The sequence below is a fragment of the Alligator sinensis genome, unplaced genomic scaffold (assembly GCF_000455745.1).
Source record: "Alligator sinensis unplaced genomic scaffold, ASM45574v1 scaffold138_1, whole genome shotgun sequence".
Classification (NCBI taxonomy): Eukaryota; Metazoa; Chordata; order Crocodylia; family Alligatoridae; genus Alligator; species Alligator sinensis.
The window spans coordinates 828,152-847,299 of NW_005841862.1; the positions used below are offsets into that span (position 1 = coordinate 828,152).

At 44.7% G+C, this 19,148-nt stretch overlaps 1 protein-coding gene across 1 annotated transcript in view; it reads right to left on the bottom strand.

Moving 5' to 3' along the window:
- The window catches only part of ALK (ALK receptor tyrosine kinase), a 545,961-nt gene that overhangs the window by 55,181 nt on the left and 471,632 nt on the right, over positions 1–19,148 (bottom strand). Inside the window, exons 11-12 of the mRNA XM_025215973.1 lie at positions 11,513–11,607; positions 8,715–8,858 (exon numbers count right to left, since the gene is read on the bottom strand). Coding sequence (XP_025071758.1) covers positions 8,715–8,858; positions 11,513–11,607 — 239 coding nt within the window. The remainder of the gene's footprint in view (positions 1–8,714; positions 8,859–11,512; positions 11,608–19,148) is intronic.

Genomic DNA, 19,148 nt, shown 5'->3' on the forward strand with positions numbered 1-19,148 from the left:
AGCTTTAAAACACAGGTCTAAGAGCTGCGAACTTGTGTGATTTATCTCAGTTTGATGGTCAATGCTTTGAAGACTAACAATTCCCATTTAGTTGTGTTGTGTTGGGATTTGGGACTGTGGAGGGAGCCCATATACACTGCCATGAGTTTTTCACCCATGTTCACCTTCACTTTTGCTTTCCAAAGAAAAGCAAGCATGGGGACAAGATGGTGTAAAAGATTTATGCCTACAGAGACGGAGGCCAATGCTCCACAACTCATCCCCAAACACCTTTCATCACAGCTCAGGTTACTACTCTTGTTGAGTGGAGGGCTGTTCATCCACTGAGTTAACTATGCTTAATATAGAAATACAATTCTGCAGACATCTTTATTACATTATGCCAACAGTTCAGTTAGTATAATTGCATGTGAAGAGCCAACAAATGTAATTTTCTTGTACTTAATACTTGCTCCGTGTTTCCTTTCAGCTCCTTCATCTGATTAACTAACATGACTCAGGGTTCTTCCGAGAAAGAGCCACCTAGTCTGCTAAAAAGGATTTTCTCTGTTGCAAAATGAAAAAAGTCCCCCCGAACATCAGATATTGTAGAAAAGACAGAAGCTAAAGGAAGAAGACAATTCAGTCCACAGCAGAAAACTATACATTGGCATTAGCCCAGTGATGAAAATTGGTTTTCACAGTGGCTTATGGACATAAAAATCAATGTGAGACCTGGGGATGGGGGGAAATGGGGAGGGATTAACTTCTACTTGTTTGATGGCTCATTCATAGCATCTGACAAAGTAGGTTGTTGGCTACAGAAGCTCATGCCTTTCTGAACTAGTTGGTCTCTGTGGGCATCTTTACATATGCTCTGAGGTGGGACAGGGGGGTACTTTAATTAGAGTGGCTCTCAGGAGCCTCTCTAATTAAAGTGCCTGCAGTGTCTCATGTATTCAGCATCCTGCACTTTAAAATGGCAGTGGGGGTGCTTTAACTAAAGCTGGTTTGATGACCTTTAGTTAAAGCGCCCTGGCCGCCATTTTGAAGAGCAGGGATGCTGAATACACATGATGCCAAGGCTGCAAAAGCATGCTAATTAGCATGCTCCAGCAGACTCAACTAATTATTAGCATGCATTGGAGCAGGTGTTGAACACATATAGGTTGAACACATACAGAAATAGGTGTTGAACACATATAGGTATAGGTGCCCTGTGGTTCCACCTTGCCCTACCTTCTGCTTGATTTAGAGTAACATGGCTAACCATCTCTGTACTTGTTTAATGGTATGCCACTGGTGTCCATGTATCTTGGAATTTATAATCTGTGATTTGGACTGGAGGAGACTATTCAGAAGAAGCTGTTTAACTAAAATCAGGATTTAGTCCAGTGATTCTCAACCAAGGTGTTGTGGGATGCAAACACCTTCACATGATTCACAAGATAAATCTAGAGATTTCAAATACAAATCCATGGTATCAAACATTCTGACCTCTTATCTTTCTGAGTTCTGAGAAACAAACACATTGCTCTGCTATTTTTCCGTAGTAAAAAAAAAAGAATGAGAGCTTGAAGCTGGCATTTTCTAAGTGGTGCCTTGAGCCTAAATAGGTTGAGAATCACTGGTTTAGCCATTAGTCAAATCTTCTGTATAGACATTTTTATTTTGATTATAGATCAGCTAAGGTATCAATTTTCAAAATAATCCAAAATAAATCTGATTCATGCCAAAATTAGTATCCACACAGCTTTTTGCATGGGTTTTTAATCAGTTTTTAAACACCACCATTTACATTTCTGCAACTTCCTCTACAGACAGTTCTCTGTTAGTACCATTCATTCTTCCTACAGTTTTCCCCTTACACATTGCCAAATTCTTGTTTAAAGGCTCTCAGACAAGTGTCATTTCTCAATTAATTAAAATGAACAGCATTTATGCTGCTGTGCAACTAACCCATGTTCCAATCATCCAGTGCTTTGTCTCCCTAAATTGTCCTATTTTTGTATTTAATCTGACAACGCTGCATGGTAGGTTCAAGTCCCCCTTCTGTACAATGTCAAGTGCACAGTCCACACACAACAAATAATTATGACTATGAGAGGCGGGGTAGGGTTTGCATCATGGGCCAGCAAGGCATAGGCAAAATTGCAGGGGGAGGTATCAATGCAGACAACAGCTATGGTCTTAATGAAGTAGCTTCTGGGTCTATGACTCCTCCATCCCAGGGGGTTGAAGCGTTGATATGCTGTGCACTGGCTTGAGAATAGGGAGGTTGATGCTGATGGTAAATACTATTTTTGCTGAAATTAGCTTCACTGACCATGCATATTATAGGCCAGAATTACTCTGGATTTACTCTTGTGCAACTAACAGTGATGCCTTTAAGACAGAGCTTTCTTCTTTGTTTGCTAGTTTGGCTGAGAAATCAGACCTGAAGTTATACCAACCTGTTGTCTTGCTAGCTGCTACTGCCCCTGATTCCCATCTGTAGCACTGATGTGATGTATTTGGCAATGAGAAAAGTGGCTGTGGGGACATGAGAGGGTGTCTGCACCCTGAAGCATTAACCCCCTGGCTGCTGTCTGTGCCCAGAGCAGCAGCATCTACCATATGGAGAGTCAGGGGAGGAGGAGGATGGGAGATTCCTCTCCACCCTCTCTAAGGCCTGAACCTCAATCCCCCCTACCTCCATTCTTGGGCTCACCTGCCTCCTTTTTTGCTCCTGCCCCTAGTTAGCATCCAGGGCTTGTGCCTCACTCCTCTACTCCTAGTTATGCTATTGAGGATCCAAATAATAGCTCATGAAATGGACCAAGTCTGACAAGATATGTATTAGGGCTGTGCAAAATTTCAGCAGCCGTTTTGTTTTGGAGGTGTTTCAGCCATTTTGGTGCCTGAAACACTGAATCCAAAATGAAATGGAAGGCTCTGAAACATCTCAGAAATTAAATGAAACCACCCAAAACATTTCGTAAATGTTTCAGGTGTTCTGGCGGCGTCCCTGGGAAGGGTCCAGCATAGCCCTGCAGCCCTCCTTTTAAAGTGCTGGGAGGCTGGGGCCGGGCAGGGGTTGGGGCTGGGCAAGGCAGGCATAGAGGCTTCTCCTGCGGCTCCCCCCACCGGGGCAGAGGCAGGCACAGCTGGAGGAGCCGCGGGAGAAGCCCCTACATGTGCTGTCTGAGAGCTGACTGCTCCAGCAGTCACCCAGAGTATGGCACCACTCAGCCCCAGCTCCCAGACAGCATGCAGCATCCTGCCAAGCCAAGCTGTACCCACGCGATGCAACAGCTGCTGTGTGGGTGGCAAGCTGGGGGGTGATCCCTGCTGGTCCTTCCCCCCCACCACACGCTGCACAGGGGGGCTCTGCCATGATTGCCCAGAGGCCCTGATCACCGCTGCTGCAGCTGGTGAGTGCAGAGCTTTAAAAAAACCAAAAAATAGACCAAAAAAAAAAAAGCCCCACACCCACCAGCTGCAGCAGCAGTGATTGGGGCCTCTGGGTGCTCATGGCAGAATCCCCCAGTGCAGTGCGCAGCAGTGGGGATTGCCCCCCCACCTGGCACCCGTGCGGTACCTACCCATTGGTTCAGGTGCAGCGTGGCTCGGCAGGGCACTGTGCACTGTCTGGGAGCTGGGGCTACTGGGGCTGAGCGGTGTCGAGCTCCAGCTGACAGGTGGAGCTGCCCCAGCTCCCAGACTGTGTGCGATGCCCTGCTGAGCCACGCTGCACCCATACCATGGGGCAGCTGCTGCGCAGGTGCTAGGTGGGGGTGAGGGTTGATCCCTGCTGCCTTTCGCTGCATGGAAGGGCTCTTCTTCGAGCCCTCAGAGGCCCCACTCACTGCTGCTGTAGCTGGTGAGTGCGGGGCATTTTTTTTTTAAAGTGCTGGGGGCTGGGGCTGTGTGGGGGCTGGGGCTGGGTAGGGCTTCTCCTGCAGGTTCCACTGCTGGGGCAGAGGCAGGCACATCCAGAGGAGCTGTGGGAGAACCTGCAGGCACCCGGCTGTGTCTGCATCTCCCTCGCTGATTCAAATCTCCGAATAAGTGCTGAAACTCTGAAACAGATTTGGCCGAATTGAAACAGAACAGTGATCTGAAACACCAAAATGAATCACTGTCCTCTGAAATGAAACATAGCCGTTTTGTACAGCCCTAATCTGGTATGAACCTGGCTGTCCCAGAATCCATGGCCATGACAGCCAAATCACAGGTCTTAATCAACTGACTAACTCCATTAGCCAGTAGCAATATCTTTGTGATGGACTAACCTCCTGGAGCAGGGGTTAGCAACATTTTTGGGCAAAGTGCCAAAAACGCTTGAAACTTCAACTTGTAAGATGTTGGCATGCCAGGGCCAAACAGTGGGAGAGCCACAAGGGGCCCAATCCTTTTTATGGCAGTGCAGCCCTGGTCCCTTACCTGAGGAGTGCATGCCAAGCAAAAGCAAAGTAACATCACACCATTCAAGAGGGATACAGACAACCCCAAGAGGGTTCAGAGGAGGGTCACTCATATGGTTAGGAGCCAGCAGGCAAAGTCCTACGAGGAGAGATTGAGGGCCCTGGATCTCTTCAGCCTCTGCAAGAGAAGGCTGAGAGGTGATCTTGTGGCCACCTACAAATTCATCGGGTGGCAGAGGGGGGAAGCAAGAAATAGGAGATGCTCTTTTCACCGGGCACCCCTTGGAGTAACTAGGAACAATGGCCACAAATGATGGAGAACAGATTTAGGTTAGACATCAGGAAGAACTTCTTTACGGTAAGGGTTGCCAGAATCTGGAATGGCCTTCCAAGGGAGCTGGTGTTCTCCCCTACCTTGGGGATCTTTAAAAGGAGGCTAGACATGCACCTGGCTGGGGTTGTCTTACCCCAGCGCTCTTTCCTGCGCAGCACAGGGGGTCAGACTTGATGATCTACTAAGGTCCCTTTGACCCAAACATCTATGAATCTGTGTGTGCCAGGGGTTGCCTACCCCTGCCCTAGAGGGAGATGGAATGCATGTAGTCAGTATACTACACGTGTCAGTGGGCTGTTGGCATGGATAATTTCTCACACCTTAAATTTTTTTATAATGTTTTTTACAGTGCTGCTACCATCACACCCTTGCCAACCCAATATGTTTGAGGCATTGGAAGGTTTCAGCCATTATAAGCAGGAGCCAGGTTGAAGTGGTGATTCACTGTGCACTGGCTTGAGAATGGATAGGGAGGTAGATACTGATGGTTAATATTACTTTTGCTGAAAGCAGCTTTCCTGACTGTGAACACTGTAGACTAGAGTTACTCTCGATTTACTTTTGTGTAAATGAGAGTGATGCCTTTAAGATAGAGCTTTTTTCTTTGTTGAATAGTTTGGTTCAGAGGTTTGGGGCTGAAGTTATATCATCCTGTTGTTTCACCAGCTGTAGAAACATGGATCTTTGTTTTAATATGATTTGTTAAGAAGGAAATATTACAGTCCGCGATCCATCAAGCAAGCCAAAGATCACATTAGCTGTAATTACTTTTGGCTGGGCTTATATTGATCAATGCCCTCTTTGGGACTCCAGGGTGGTGCTGATGCTGCTGGTTCACTTTCACCATGGTAAATATGCTCTCATCAAGTTAACAGCTGTGACAAGCTAAGCCCGAGGTTTCTTAAATGCATTATTGCAATGCAGGTAGTAATATGATTAAAGCTGGGTGAAATGTAAAGGTCAGAGACCTGGTTCATTGGTAGAACTCTGGGCAACAGATGCTTGCACGTTTATGCAGAGCAATGGCTCAGTGACACAAGGAACTGATGGATTCAACAACTTATTGCATCTCAGGGAACTTTTGGAATAAATTATTCCTATGGAGCCCTTAAAGGAAACTGTAGCAGCTCTCCTTTACTGCAACCTCTGGAGAGGCAGGTAGCAGTGCTGCTATCAGTCTTCCCCTCTCAGCTCTGGGGCAGCTCTTCTCATCAGCACAAAGAAGCAAAAATTGCTTTTCTTCTGAATCCAGAAAGTATTTTAAGTCTTAAAAGTTGGAGAACATTTTAAAATGAGCCAGGGATAGTGATGACTTGATGAGGGCAGGAACTAGGAACAGGCAAACCACTGAATGACTTAAGTGACTTGTTCACTTAACACCCTTTCAGAGGCTCAAAGAAGCACAAAAAACTCCCTTCCCTTTACTCATTATTTTTTGTTTCCAGGCACATGTAGAAAATGTAAGATGCAAGAAAAGCAAGAGAAAATCTTATTCTCAAAGTATCTGCAGTCTGGTCAGCTAGATTTAATGACATTCTCCTGCAGAAGCCTCTTATCACTTTTACTAGTCTAAATTCAAGAGATTAAACCAGCTTGGGATCCAGACCCAGGTCACTTATTCAAACTGAACCCTCTCTCAAGCTTGCTCTGCTCCCCCTGCTTTCACACATCTCCCCCACCTGGCTGCCTAGTAGGCCTGCTTGAAGAGGAGGGCTGGAAAGTGCTCTGTGCAATATTTAAGCTCATGGCCTAACAGTAAGAGCACTTCACTGGGAAGTTGGAGATGCAGATTATTCACAGTTCATTCACACACCACATGGAATAAGGCAGAAAATCTGCCTCTAGCCCATCTGCACCCTATTGCCTGTCTCAAGTGTCCATAATTAGAAACAAGCACAGAAGAGACAAGTAGTGAGCATGTTTCCTGAGAGGTTCCATTTGAGTTTCCCATTTCTTTCCTCTAGGACTCAATCTGCCCATTGCTTGGCTTTCCCCCTGAGCTTCCTGTATGCTACCACAACAAGGCAATAGATAAGGAGGGACAGATTGTGCAGGCAAGTCATCGACTTATCCCAAAAGAGAGGTATAGGCAAACCTTTAGAAAGGTATCTTTGAAAACTTTGCTCTCCGTGACTTGGCCAATGTCAAACAGGAAACCTGTGACAGAACTAGATCCTGACATCTGATCCTTCCCATCCTGGTTCAGAGCTTTAAGGCCAAGACCATCCTTTGTTCTTACATCTTCCCAATGTGCAATGTTCATTATGGAGAATAGCAACAATACCTTCTGATACCATCTAGCGCTAAGCCTACACTGCAGTCTGCTATGTAATGCAGAGAGCTAGCTTTAACAAGAGGTCCATGCAGGTTTATTTACCCTGCTTCTTCATAGACAGCCCAAGCTGAGTTCAGTGCTGCATTGGCTAGACTGCTTCTGGTGCCTGAGTGAGCTCAAGTTGGAGTTAGCTTGGGTATCTTTACACAACACTATAGTCTGCAGCACAGACATATCCCAAGATTGATTTTCAGCAGATTTTTGAAGGGAAGGAGGTGGTGATGCAAACAAATTCCAGGGCTTGTTAACATGGTTTATGAGTCATGTACCATCTACGGCCTTGTTTTTACATAAACTGCCATGGGAGCGGGGTTTGCCAGCAAAGGGGTTGCTATTTCACATTGACAGATAAATAACTTGCTGTTAATCACTCTAATTTCCTGTCAGGAAAATCAGCTATCCACATAACAGATGATGGAGGCTGAGGCAAGCAAATCCCTCAGAGATGGGAAAGTGTCGCTCCCATGCTCTCAATATCTCCCCTGCTGGTTCCTAGGCAGTGCAGATTCATAGGAGACAAAAAGGTGTGCATGGCAGAGTGAAAGAGTAGAATACAGCAAGGAGTCTGGTGAGATTGGGACTGGAGGGGAGAGAAACTAGGAGTGGCTAGGCATGGAAACTAGGGCCGGGAACTTGAGGGTGATGTGAGACTGTGGGCCAGGAAGGGGATAGGGAATTTGTTGGATAAGGACACTTGGATCAGGAGAAGGTGAGGGAAATGGAGGATACTGGAAAGTAGTTGACTGAGGGAGGAAGGACACAGAGACTGAACAAACAGGTAGGTGGAAGGGAGGGGTAGAACCTGCTGAACCAGAAGACTGCATCTAGGATCTGATGTGAAGGGAAACGAGCAGTGGGAGATGGGCAGATCTTACAGAAAACTGGAATCAGGGGGACAGGTAGGACTGGCTGGGCAAGGAACCTGGGACTGGATTTTAAACCAGTCTGAGCTGATGACATCCTTAAAGTAGTTAAATGAAATTCAACTCATGGCAAAACAAAGTGAAAATGGTAGTTGGTGCAAATTTAAATAAATTAGGCAGGTGTGATATTAGATTGGACTAAAGTAAGCTATGGGTAGTGAGAGGTAGTTATCCATGCTAGTCTGACCTTAGCAGAAGGCAGGGCACAGTGGCACCTTAGGGACTAACTCATTTAAATGGTATGAGCTTTCATAGGCAACAGCCTATTTCATCAGATGTTTATTTGGACAGAAGGTGTATCCAAATGAAGTAGGCTGTCATCTACAAAAGCTCATGCCTCTGAATGAGTTAATCTCTAAGGTGCCACACTGCCCTGCTGCTACCCAAGCTAACCAGTGATGATCTTTCTTAGATACTTTACTTTGAGTTTGTTTTATTTTCCCCAGTACACAAGATGACAAACATTTTGCCCTTATGAGTCATTGCTCTCCTTTGCTTGCAGAAGAATCCCTCCTGGTTCTTTTATTTTGCAGCTCGCAATCCAAATTAAAGTTGCGTTTAACAACATAACAGGGCCTAATCTCCTCAGATTGGTTTAGTTTGCTACAGGTTTATGAAAGGCTTAGTACAATTTAATTGTCAACAAGCTCTGCTGCATTTCATTGCGCTGAACTGAAGCCTGCAGGATGGAGAAAGCCAAGCATTCTAGACTGACATGCCGCCAGACAGTTCCCTACCTGCGGGGCCAGAGGTGGGAGGAGCGCCGAACGAGAGGTTCTCCAGGATCTTGTGTTCCAGTTCAATCTTTTTCTGGCCACCTCTACTGGTGAGCAGATTGCTTGAGTCTGGAGGGGTATCTTGAGGTGTCTTCTCTCCATTGACTGGAAGACAAAAAGCCGCAGTCTCATTTATGACTGTGCTGGGGCACTGGGTGGTTCAAAGAAGAGAGGTAAATAACAGCTGGTGGTTGTGCTGTCTGGGCCCAGACTCTGCCCATGGCAGGATTAGAGGGAAAGACAGCCTGCCATTCCACTACTGTTATGGGAATGGAAACAAATGAGGGGAAAAAGAGGAGGGAGAAGGGACGCTAGATGTAACAGCACAGGCAACAAAGATAGTAAGGAGAAATACAGAATGTACAGAAATACCAACAGTGTCTCAGTCTAACACTTAGGTTTATCTGGTAAAGTGCTGTAAAATAACTTTTGTTTACAGGATAGTGGCTATTTTTTATTTTATTTTTTTTAAGAAGAAGATGGAGGTAAGATCCCCTTATATTGGCACATATATGAGGCTGCAAACCTGACTAGAATTGCAGGTGGAACTGACGAGATGCATAGGGCCAGATTTCTTGCTGGTGTAAATTAACATAACTCCATTGAAGCCAGTGGGGCTCTACTGATTTCCACTGGATGAAGAATTGCCCTAGAGGTCCTACATCTGCCAAAATGCAGTGCATGGAACTAATGGAGATTTAAGTGGATGCAGCATCACCAACAAAATGGAAGAGAGCAGTCTTGTTCTGGGGTAAGAGCAACAGATGAGCAAAATGGCAAATGAGGCAGAAAGTAAATGAGAATTTAACTTTTTTTCAATTTTAATAACCTACAATGGCGCCATCCCAAGCATATATGGGAACAGATCCTTAACAGATGTAAAATAGTAATATCAATGGAGCAAGACTCATTTATATGGCCTGAGGCTCTGATTCATAATTTATACCTTGAACGTGCTTTTTAAAATAGTATTTGAATGCAGTCAGTCAACCAAGTGCTTAGTTCCTGCACTGTATATGTGAAACAATACTCAGTTATTTTATACCCTCCTCCCCCAATTGTTTCAAGCTTCTACTTTATTTTCACAAAATATAAGGGAAAAGGACCTAAATGGGTCTGGGAGACACTTCATTGGGGTTTCTGTTTGATTTCTCTTGCAAGTTTTCTATGCAACTCATAAGAGTAAGGGGAGCCTGCATTACAACTGTTTGCTACATAAGAGTTTTGCAGTGTGTAAATGATTACCCATCTTTTATCTTCATATGAGTGTCCCTGCACAGCACATAGTGGGATCATTTGACCCATTTACAAATTAAATTTCTAGTTATCTTGGTTTACCTCTTTCCACGGCCAAGAGTCCAACTTTTTATTCACGTTGGGCACAGACAGACATGGGAAAAAAAATAAAAACAGCACTTTACCAGAAGAGGAATCACATCAGTTTGATCCAGCTTGCCCAATGTCTGTATAGCACGTGTGCTTCAGTGGGTTTTTTTTGGCACTTCTATCTAATAGCTGATTCAAAAAGCCCTGCTGAAGCGTGTGAGCTATACAGATGCTGGGTGAGCTGGGTCAAACTGACGTGATTCCTCTTCTGGGCATGAGCCGTGCTCAATGCAGGGGTGCACCAAGCTGAAAATAAAGTGCTGTTTTGTTTTGTTTTTTCCACGTCTGTTAGCAGCCATAATTAACTGTCACAGATAACAAGTCATCTCCTGTGGAACATTATGCAGCCACAAGCCAGCTTCTGAGCCATGTTGCATAGCAGGTGATGCTATCCTTCAAGTAGGCAGTTGATACTCCTCCACAATGTGTGTCAAGGCAATGCCAGAGTCTTACCCCATTTCCTAGACCACCCCAGTGATACAATATGTAGTGAGTGAGACTATTTAATCTACACATAAATAGGATTTCAGAGATTTAACCTTAGCCACCCTCTACTTGTTACGGGTATTGTTCAATCAGTTGGTTAACTGTGCAATTACCTTAAAACCAGCTACATGTGTGAGGGAGCTATCACATGGTAAAAAGCTCCAGCCAGCTATAAAGTTAGATCTCAAAAATGTATACTAACTCGATAGCTGGTTGCTACTGAGCTTTAATTTGCATGTGTAGCAGGGTCTCCCTTGTGGCTGTCAACTGACAGGGCTCCCAGCCACAGGTGTGCACCATGCCCAGCGTGAAACCTCTCAGCCCTGGGGATTGTGGCTGCCATGATCCCCAAGGCTCAGGGGTATGTGAAACCTCCAGACTACACGGGGCTCTCAGTCCCAGTTGCACTGCCCATGCAACTGGGAATAAGAGTCCCTGCAACTGATGGGGCTCCTGGTCCTGGCTGCCCCTCATGTCAACTGTGGAACTCTTGGCCCCAGCTGCATGTGATGGAAAGCCGAGACCCAAAGCCATCTGCAGGGCTCTAGGCCCTGGCTGCTCCTGGCCCCTGTAGCTGGGAGCCCCCTCAGCAAATGGGGCTGTCAGCTGTGGGGCGCTGCTTCTTGCCAGTGCAAAGGGAGCCCAGGATTGGGATCCCTCATACACCAGCAATAAGGTGTGATCCCACAATCACACCTCCTGCCATGCATGTGTGGCATGGCAGGAGGTGTATTTGTGTGGCTCATGCATTAGATCCGATTTGCACTTTTACCTGCATGTGTAGAGGGGACCTTACACTTCTGGGAAGATTTAGAGAAGACTGCAGTGTCCACCTCTGTCCAAACCTCAGATCTCACTGATAAAAAGTTGACTTCAGGTGTACTCACTTGTTAGATAACAGTCCAGGCTAAGAGAAACATTGTCAAAAGCAATAATGGCATCAGATTCTTCCTCCCATGAAGTGATGATCTGAAACCAAAACCTGTACAGATTAAAAAAAAAAAGAAAATAAATTATTAAGTTCAGCTAAGTGTACTGGCCTCCAGACTATCAACAAATAAAGGACCTTTAAAAATGGGAATGTTTTACAAGAAAAACCAATGTCACCACAATGAAAAAATATTGAACCCTATCTGGCAACTTTATTTGGGCACAATGGTGAAAGGGACTGTAGCTATACTGAAATAGATACAAAAGTAAGTGTGCCTTATACTCTTTCTACACGAGCAGAGTCTGAGCACAACGTGAGCATCTTGCCAAAGGTCAAACAGCAAGTTAAAGGCAGAACCACAAAGAGGAACCAGATCTTCTGATGCTCAAAGCAACTTTTGAAAAGTACTGATGTGGCTTCAGAGCCTGCATCTCCTTTCAAGAAATGGAATCATGTTGGAAATCAGTGGGACATAAATTCCTAAATGACTTAGGTGCTTTTGCAAATTTGACCCTCAATCTGCTGCCGTTGCCACTGGACGACACATTCATCCCCTGAAGTCCACACTACCATAAGAACATAGGGGAAAAACAGAATCCATAACAACCTGCAGGTAAATGACAGAAGTCTGTGCCATTTTATGGAAACTGCAGAACTTTTTATTTTATTGCAGAAGAGGCTGGGGACAGGTTCACAGTAAATCACTTCCATGTTCTTGGCTGGCCTTACGAAGGGAGCTATACCACTGGCTTTTTGCTAGAAGGAAAGATCACTGCAGGTTTGTTTTCAATGCTTTTTTGAAGTCAATGGATATAGCAAAAATAATTTATAATGAATATTTCCAGTTGTACCATAAATAGTTTATGTAATAATTTAGGGTGCTCATGGGCTTCAATTGGCCTTACAGTTGCAGCTTCACAAGCTCATCTACTCTCTGAAGTCATAATCCTTTCTGTAGCACATGAGGATGATTTCTAAGAGCAACTGACCCTGGTGCCAAATTTAGATACAAGTCTCAAGGGTGTTATCAAGGCCATAGAAATATGGGCCTTTGGGTGGGGGCCAAGCAGCAAACGAACATGAAATTGTTTTAAAAAAAAACCAGGGAAAATCTTGAACTACATTTTTTATGGCATTCTGACTCGCTAACCCAACAGAGGTTAAAATCACCTAGGAGCTACTTTAACTTTTGCCAGGAGTCTACAGTTCCTGCTGTCTCTTTTAGACCTGAGCATTTAGCTAAAATTTGGGGCCCTATGGGTATTTTCATGTGAGTGGAGAAATTGCTGATGGGGTCAGGTTTTTTCAAAAACTGTCTGGTTTTAAAAAGCATAGAAAGTCCAATTTCTCTAACATGAGTAAGAAACAAACATCTGGAGACAAGTTTCTTTGCTTGCTGTCTTCAAGCCCCTTTATAGCTAACACTCAGCCCAAAAGCATCCTCTGAAGTCCACGCTACCATAAGAACATAGGACTGGAAGGGGCCTCCTAGGCCACTGAGCCCAGTTTCTGGCATTCACAGGCAGTCATTAACACAAGGAAGGACTCTCCTTAATCACCACTTCAACCCCCCACCCACAACTGCAACAAACCACATCCACAACACCAAAACCACCCTGGACCAGTGCTTCTATGGCTGTGTTTGGTGCTTTTTTGCTGCCTTCTATTTCTGCCTCTTTTTCAGAGATGGGAACCTTTAGGAAACCCTCCACCCACTTGTGCCTTTGTATTGGGCAGTGATGGGTAACTGTGTCTTGTGTGGAAACTGTTATTGTTTCACCTAGCAGAAGGAAGCTTAAATGTTTCCTCACATTTATCCAAAATGAAGGGCAGTTTTAACACAAAACAGTTTCGACAAAGTTCAACACAGTCATGACATTCATCTCAGCTTTGCCCACTGTCCTGTTGGTAACCAAAATGGTGACACTACGCAACCTGTTCTCTGAGAGAAGAAAAGTAATAATGTAACAAATAATCAAGTGTATCATTTGCAATTTACCAGTATGTATTTACTTAACACGCCGGAATTTTTTCACAGCTTCAACCTGAGGCAATTATATTCTCATCCTAATTTGTTTAGAGCTCTGCTCCCTGTACAATTTCCTCTATAACCTGTCATGCAATCATTTTGAATGGAGCAGTAATTTTTCTTTGTAGAACTTGGACTTTTCCTGTACTGAGCCACCATCTTTTGAAGTCCTGTATGTTCCTGTGTCACTTTTGTCCCTTTTCCATAAGCACTGGCATTCTGTCCAGTATGAAAGGAGTTTTGACACGTGGGTAGGTGAAATAGGGAACATGAGAAGAAGGTTTCTTTTATGTCTGAAATGCTAAGTCACACTCAGTGGACTACTGAAATATCTTTCTTCTCTAATCCAATCTCTGCAATGACTTTATAGCCCCAGAGCAAGCGCATAAAAAAAGCCATGGTAGCAGGAGCAAAGTCCTACAAAACTCTGCACCTCTGTGGCCACATCTACAACTGGTATTACTGTGCAGTAGTGTCCCCGCATGGTTTTTTTCTGAAGCTACTGTGCAGTATCAATGAGTTACTGCACAGTAGCTTATTACTACTGTGCAGTAGTGGCGCATCACATTTAGTGCCCCCCAACACTACTGCACCGTAGCAACGAACTACAGTGAAGTAGTTCAGTGCTACCGTGCAGTAGCATCTTGTGTACTACAAAGATAGGAGTAGGGTCTAGTCACTTCTGTTCAGCTTCACTTTTCTTTTGGCCATCAACTGTGTGCACAAGGTAAATTCTCTCTCCTTGAAACAACTCCTGTTTCATAGAATCATAGAAAAGGAGGGTTGGAAGGGACCTCAGGAGGTTGTGTAGTCCAACCCCCTGCTCAAAGCAGGACCAGCCTCAGCTAGATCATCTCAGCTAGGACTTGAAATCCTCCAAGGATGGAGATTCCACTACCTCTCTAGGGAACTGTTCCAGTGTTTTACTAACCTCCTAGTGAGAAAGTTTTTCCTAATATCCAACCTAAACTTCCCTTGTTGCAACTTGAGACCATTGCTCCTTGTTCTGTCATCTGCAACCACTGAGAGCAGACCAGCTCCATCCTCTTTTGAATCCCACTTCAGGTAGTTGAAGGCTGCTATCAAATCTCCTCTCAGTCTTCTCTTCTCTAGACTAAATAAGCCCAGTTCCCTCAGCCTCTCCTCATAAGTTATGTCCCCTGCAGTCCCTGAACCATTTTTGTTGCCTTCTACTGGACTCTCTCCAACTTGTCCATATCCTTTCCAGGGCCTGTGATCTGGCAACTTCTGCTAGATGTCTGAAGAATGCCTCATCTACCACATCCTCCTCGTCTGGTGGCCTATAGCAGATGCTCACCACAACTTCACCCTTGTTGCTCTCCCCTCTAACCTTAACCCAGAGACTTTCAACAGGCCTGTCTATCCCTAGTTTCATACTGGAGCTTTGAGCAATTGTATGGCTCTTTTATGTACAGCCCAACTCCTCTTCTCCCCTGCCTGTCCTTCCTGAACATTTTGTACCCAACCTTGACAATGCTACAGTCATGCGAGTTATCCCACCAAAACCCTATTATTCCAATCACGTCATAGTTCCTTGACTGTGTGAGAACATTTATTGGGTTTTGATTTCATTTTTGTAGTGTTAGGCTAAACATAAAACTGCCTAAAACACCAGAATGAAAATCATGGCTAACGCTCATCTCTGCAGGAGATGAAATGTTCTCAGGGGCTGGTCTGAACTTGCAGAATGAACTCACCCAAGAATTGAGGACTAGCACAAATCTTTCCACCTTCTTCTCCAAGGCAAAACATATTTCTGTGACCCTGCCTTTTCTTACACAAATATGCAGTAATACAAAACAATCATAACAATAAATCAAACAAAACCATGAGACCTAAAAAATCAAGACGCTTCATTAGACTTGCAACTTACCAGCTAGGTACAGACATTTGGGGAAGTTAGATTACATTAAAAATGCCCCCCTGCATCTTAGTTTGTGTAGATGTGGACCTTACCTTATCCTTATATCCCTAGTTAAGTTGATCTGAACGTGAGCTGTACAGAAGTTCAGGAAGGTTAGATCATATTAAAATGGTTGACCTGATCTAATTTAACCCTACCTCAGAGGTAATCTACCTTAGATCAGGTCCAGCAAGACCCATCTAACTGAACTTGCATACAGTTCCTAGCACAGTCCTGGGGCTGGGAATACCCAGCTGCTGGCCTCAGTCCTGGGGCTACGCTTTTCCCACCCCACTTCCTTGCACTGGGATATTTTTAGCCCTCCAGCCCCTCGCGTCAGCCCCAGATGGACAATCCCCCCTCCACCCCTGTGGACAAGCCTGCTCCCATCCCTCTGAAGCCTGCCAAACCCCCAGTCCTGCATCCTGCTCCTGCTGCCAGTCTTACCAGTGTTCACCGGTGCTAGGGGCCAAGGAAGTAAATGAGTTTGGGGGGAAGGGGCAGGCTGGATGTGGGGGGTTCACCAGAGGGGAGTTGTTTGTCTGGGAATAGAGGGGAGGGGAGTTAGGGGGGCTAAAAATAGCCCCTGATCCTGGGGGAAGGGGAAGAGAGGCCTTCCCATCCTGCCATATCCCTCTGATCTGCCTACCCCTCCCCCCACCCTGACTTACTTCATTTGGACTCCCAGGACCAGTGAATGCCAGTAAAACTGGTCCCAGGAGTGGTTTGCAGGATTGGGGGCAGTTTGGCAGCATTGGGGGAGTGGGAAAAGGGGAGGGGAGTTGTCCAGAGGGGTTGCAGGATTGGATAGTCTCTTCAATCCTGCTAACCCCCATCCCTGGATTCGTTCAAGGCCCTCCTGCTAGCCCCCCTGACCCTGCCAAACCCTCCCAGACCCCAGCAACTTCCCCACAGACCCTGCTAGCCCCCTGGCCCCCAAGCCCTTCTGTGTACCCCCACAATGCCTCCAAGTCTCCCCCCCATCTCAATTTACCTTAGATTGACTGGCTATTTTTAACTCGATCTAATTTCTCTGAATGTTTGTATGCACCCACCATGGGGAGATGTTACTTACACTGCTTAATGTACTGCTATGAGATACAACAGCAATAAGTGATGTATAAGAAGCTGTATGGGACATAGAATATAAACTTATGACAGACCATCTGTAAAAGTCCCTGCTCATGTTTAGCACGTACCCCAGTATCATCCAGGTCCAACCAGGGCTGAGAGAGGCACGTCATAAGCCTCTTTCCATTAGCCTAATGTAGCTAATGCATTTCACAAATTGAAAGTAGTCACTTTAAATTGGCCCAGCTCTTGTCCTACTGTGAAAGCAGCCTTTTCCCTCTCCCTTGGATCCACTTTTAATTGCCAATACCCACTTCTAAGCTCCAGTGTGGAAAACCAGACACAGTCTGTTACAGCATCCAGAGTCTGTCTCTGCAGCAATGGACAAGAATACTTTAAAGTGAGTTAAAGAAGTTTTCTATAGCCTGCACCTAATCTGAGGCTGCCATCCTTTTTTCTCAAATATAACTATTGGCAAGGTCCAAGGACTGGCTGACAGCTCTATCAGGTCTTCCTCATACATTTCCTTTATAGTCTATACCACCTCTTCTATTATCAGTAAGTGCTGATGGCTGTTGAATGGATTGGTTTCTTCCTTTTATCAGTCTTCTGCAGAACAACTTCTGATTCCTAGTTAGAAAATCCCAGCCTATTCTTCTCATTTTGGTACCGTGATTAAACAGAGCAGAAGTTTTGGAAGCTCACATCTACCCCCTCCCCCTTTAGTTTTCTGCTATACCACCAGCTCTAACTACAATTAGTAGTTCATATTTTGCCAGTGCCCCCCCCCCTTTTTTTTTAATAATTTGCCACTTGTCATATCAATTATCAAAAAACCATTGTGCTTCAGATCCATAATCCGGCAAAGATTCCTCCAGCGTCCTTGCTCTCAAAACAGGTTTCAGTCACCCTGGGCTTTCCTTTGCTGGAAGGCTATTACAACATGCACCTTCTATAACTATCCTGCCCCCAGTCAGGGACCTTTTATTCACTAAACACCTACTGACTGAAAATCATTTACTTCATCTGAACTGTATCTTTAAATGGAATTTATGTGGGCCAGGTATGTAAGACCTCATTCCTGGCATTTATTCCAGTTACCAGACCTAATGAATTCCACACCTATTATTAGTTTAGCTAACACCCTGGCTATCCGGACTTCTTGCTCAGATTCCAGATGTCCAGTGATCAAACTCAGTTTTCCTAGGTCTTAGATAGATGCACATTTTCCAATCACTGTCTTCATTTGAGACCAATTAGGTGGTTCAGTTTTGGATCCCTACTCCCTAGGCTTTTAAACATCTGGTGTAATAACCTATATTTGACCCAGCACCTAGCATTCCTGTGCAATTGACCTTCAATAGCCAAACTGCTGCTATTATTGTTTAACTGCCCAGACTATATAAAAAGTGAGGCAAATCCTCTGGATCTCCAGTTGTTGTGGCCCAGTTTCCCTAAATGGGAGGAACACATTTACAAGGCATGTGTGAGCCTCTCTTCTGGCAGTCCTTTTTTATGGCCCCCTTTTTGGGAAAGCATTAGCATTCAACTGAACTGCTTCCATTCAGTTTTGCACTACTGTCAATTTCCCTTGTCTACAAATCAAATTTCTCATTTTTCTAATCATTCAAAAAAATCAAATGAACAAAATGAGAGCCACTTTTTCCACTGTGAACCTTACAGAACCATGTGTGATCATTTTTCAGCTTCCTTGGTAATTTCTGATACTTGAATCTTTCTTAGAAAATGAATTAGGAAAAGCAACTGTAGAGAATTCCACAACCTCTCAGAAGGTCACTCCACTGTGGGGAAAGCCCAGCTGCAACACTCGATCTGATGCTTTATGTTTGCTGCTCCAGAGAGCTCATCCCCACCTGCAGATCCTCTGTCATCCCTCTCCGGGAATGCGATGCTGCATTCATTTCTTTTATCAGGCCTTCCATTCTTGTGGCCTTCAGTTTTTCCTTTTGGCCACTCTAACTTCTGCAAGCACATCTATCTTCAAGAAATATGATGGCTTTCAATTCATCTCCTTGGAAACTGCCTGCCAAAACTGACACGTGTTACCCTTTTTTGACCTGAGTGGTCAACACACAGGGTCCTGAATTGTGGGCTGTTTCATACAGGAGAAGAAATTCCTCTTCTTCCCATAATGCATTTCATCCCAAAATGCTCAGAGTCTGATTTTATGCAAGCAATGGTTCACCTGATTTGACTGTATTAATTTGGTTATGTTAATATCTATTGCTCTTTTGGAGAAAATGACTTCACAAGAAAAGTTAATTGGCATTGTTTAAAAACAAAACAAAGATACACCAACCGCATTTTTCAATTATCTTTTTTGCCAGCAGAGCTCTCAGGGGTGGTGAACATAAATGAATCTTCTCTCCGCGATCAGGTCTGTTGATTGACAAACCTAATTTGTTCACTTTATTATTTTAAGAAGCTGGAACAAAAAGCACACGTGTTTGAATGAACAGGCTAAGGGAGCTAAAATGAACTTGAGAGGGGACAGAGAAAAATGCTTTAGAGATGTCTTTGTAACCAGCATTCTTCCAACAACTGTTC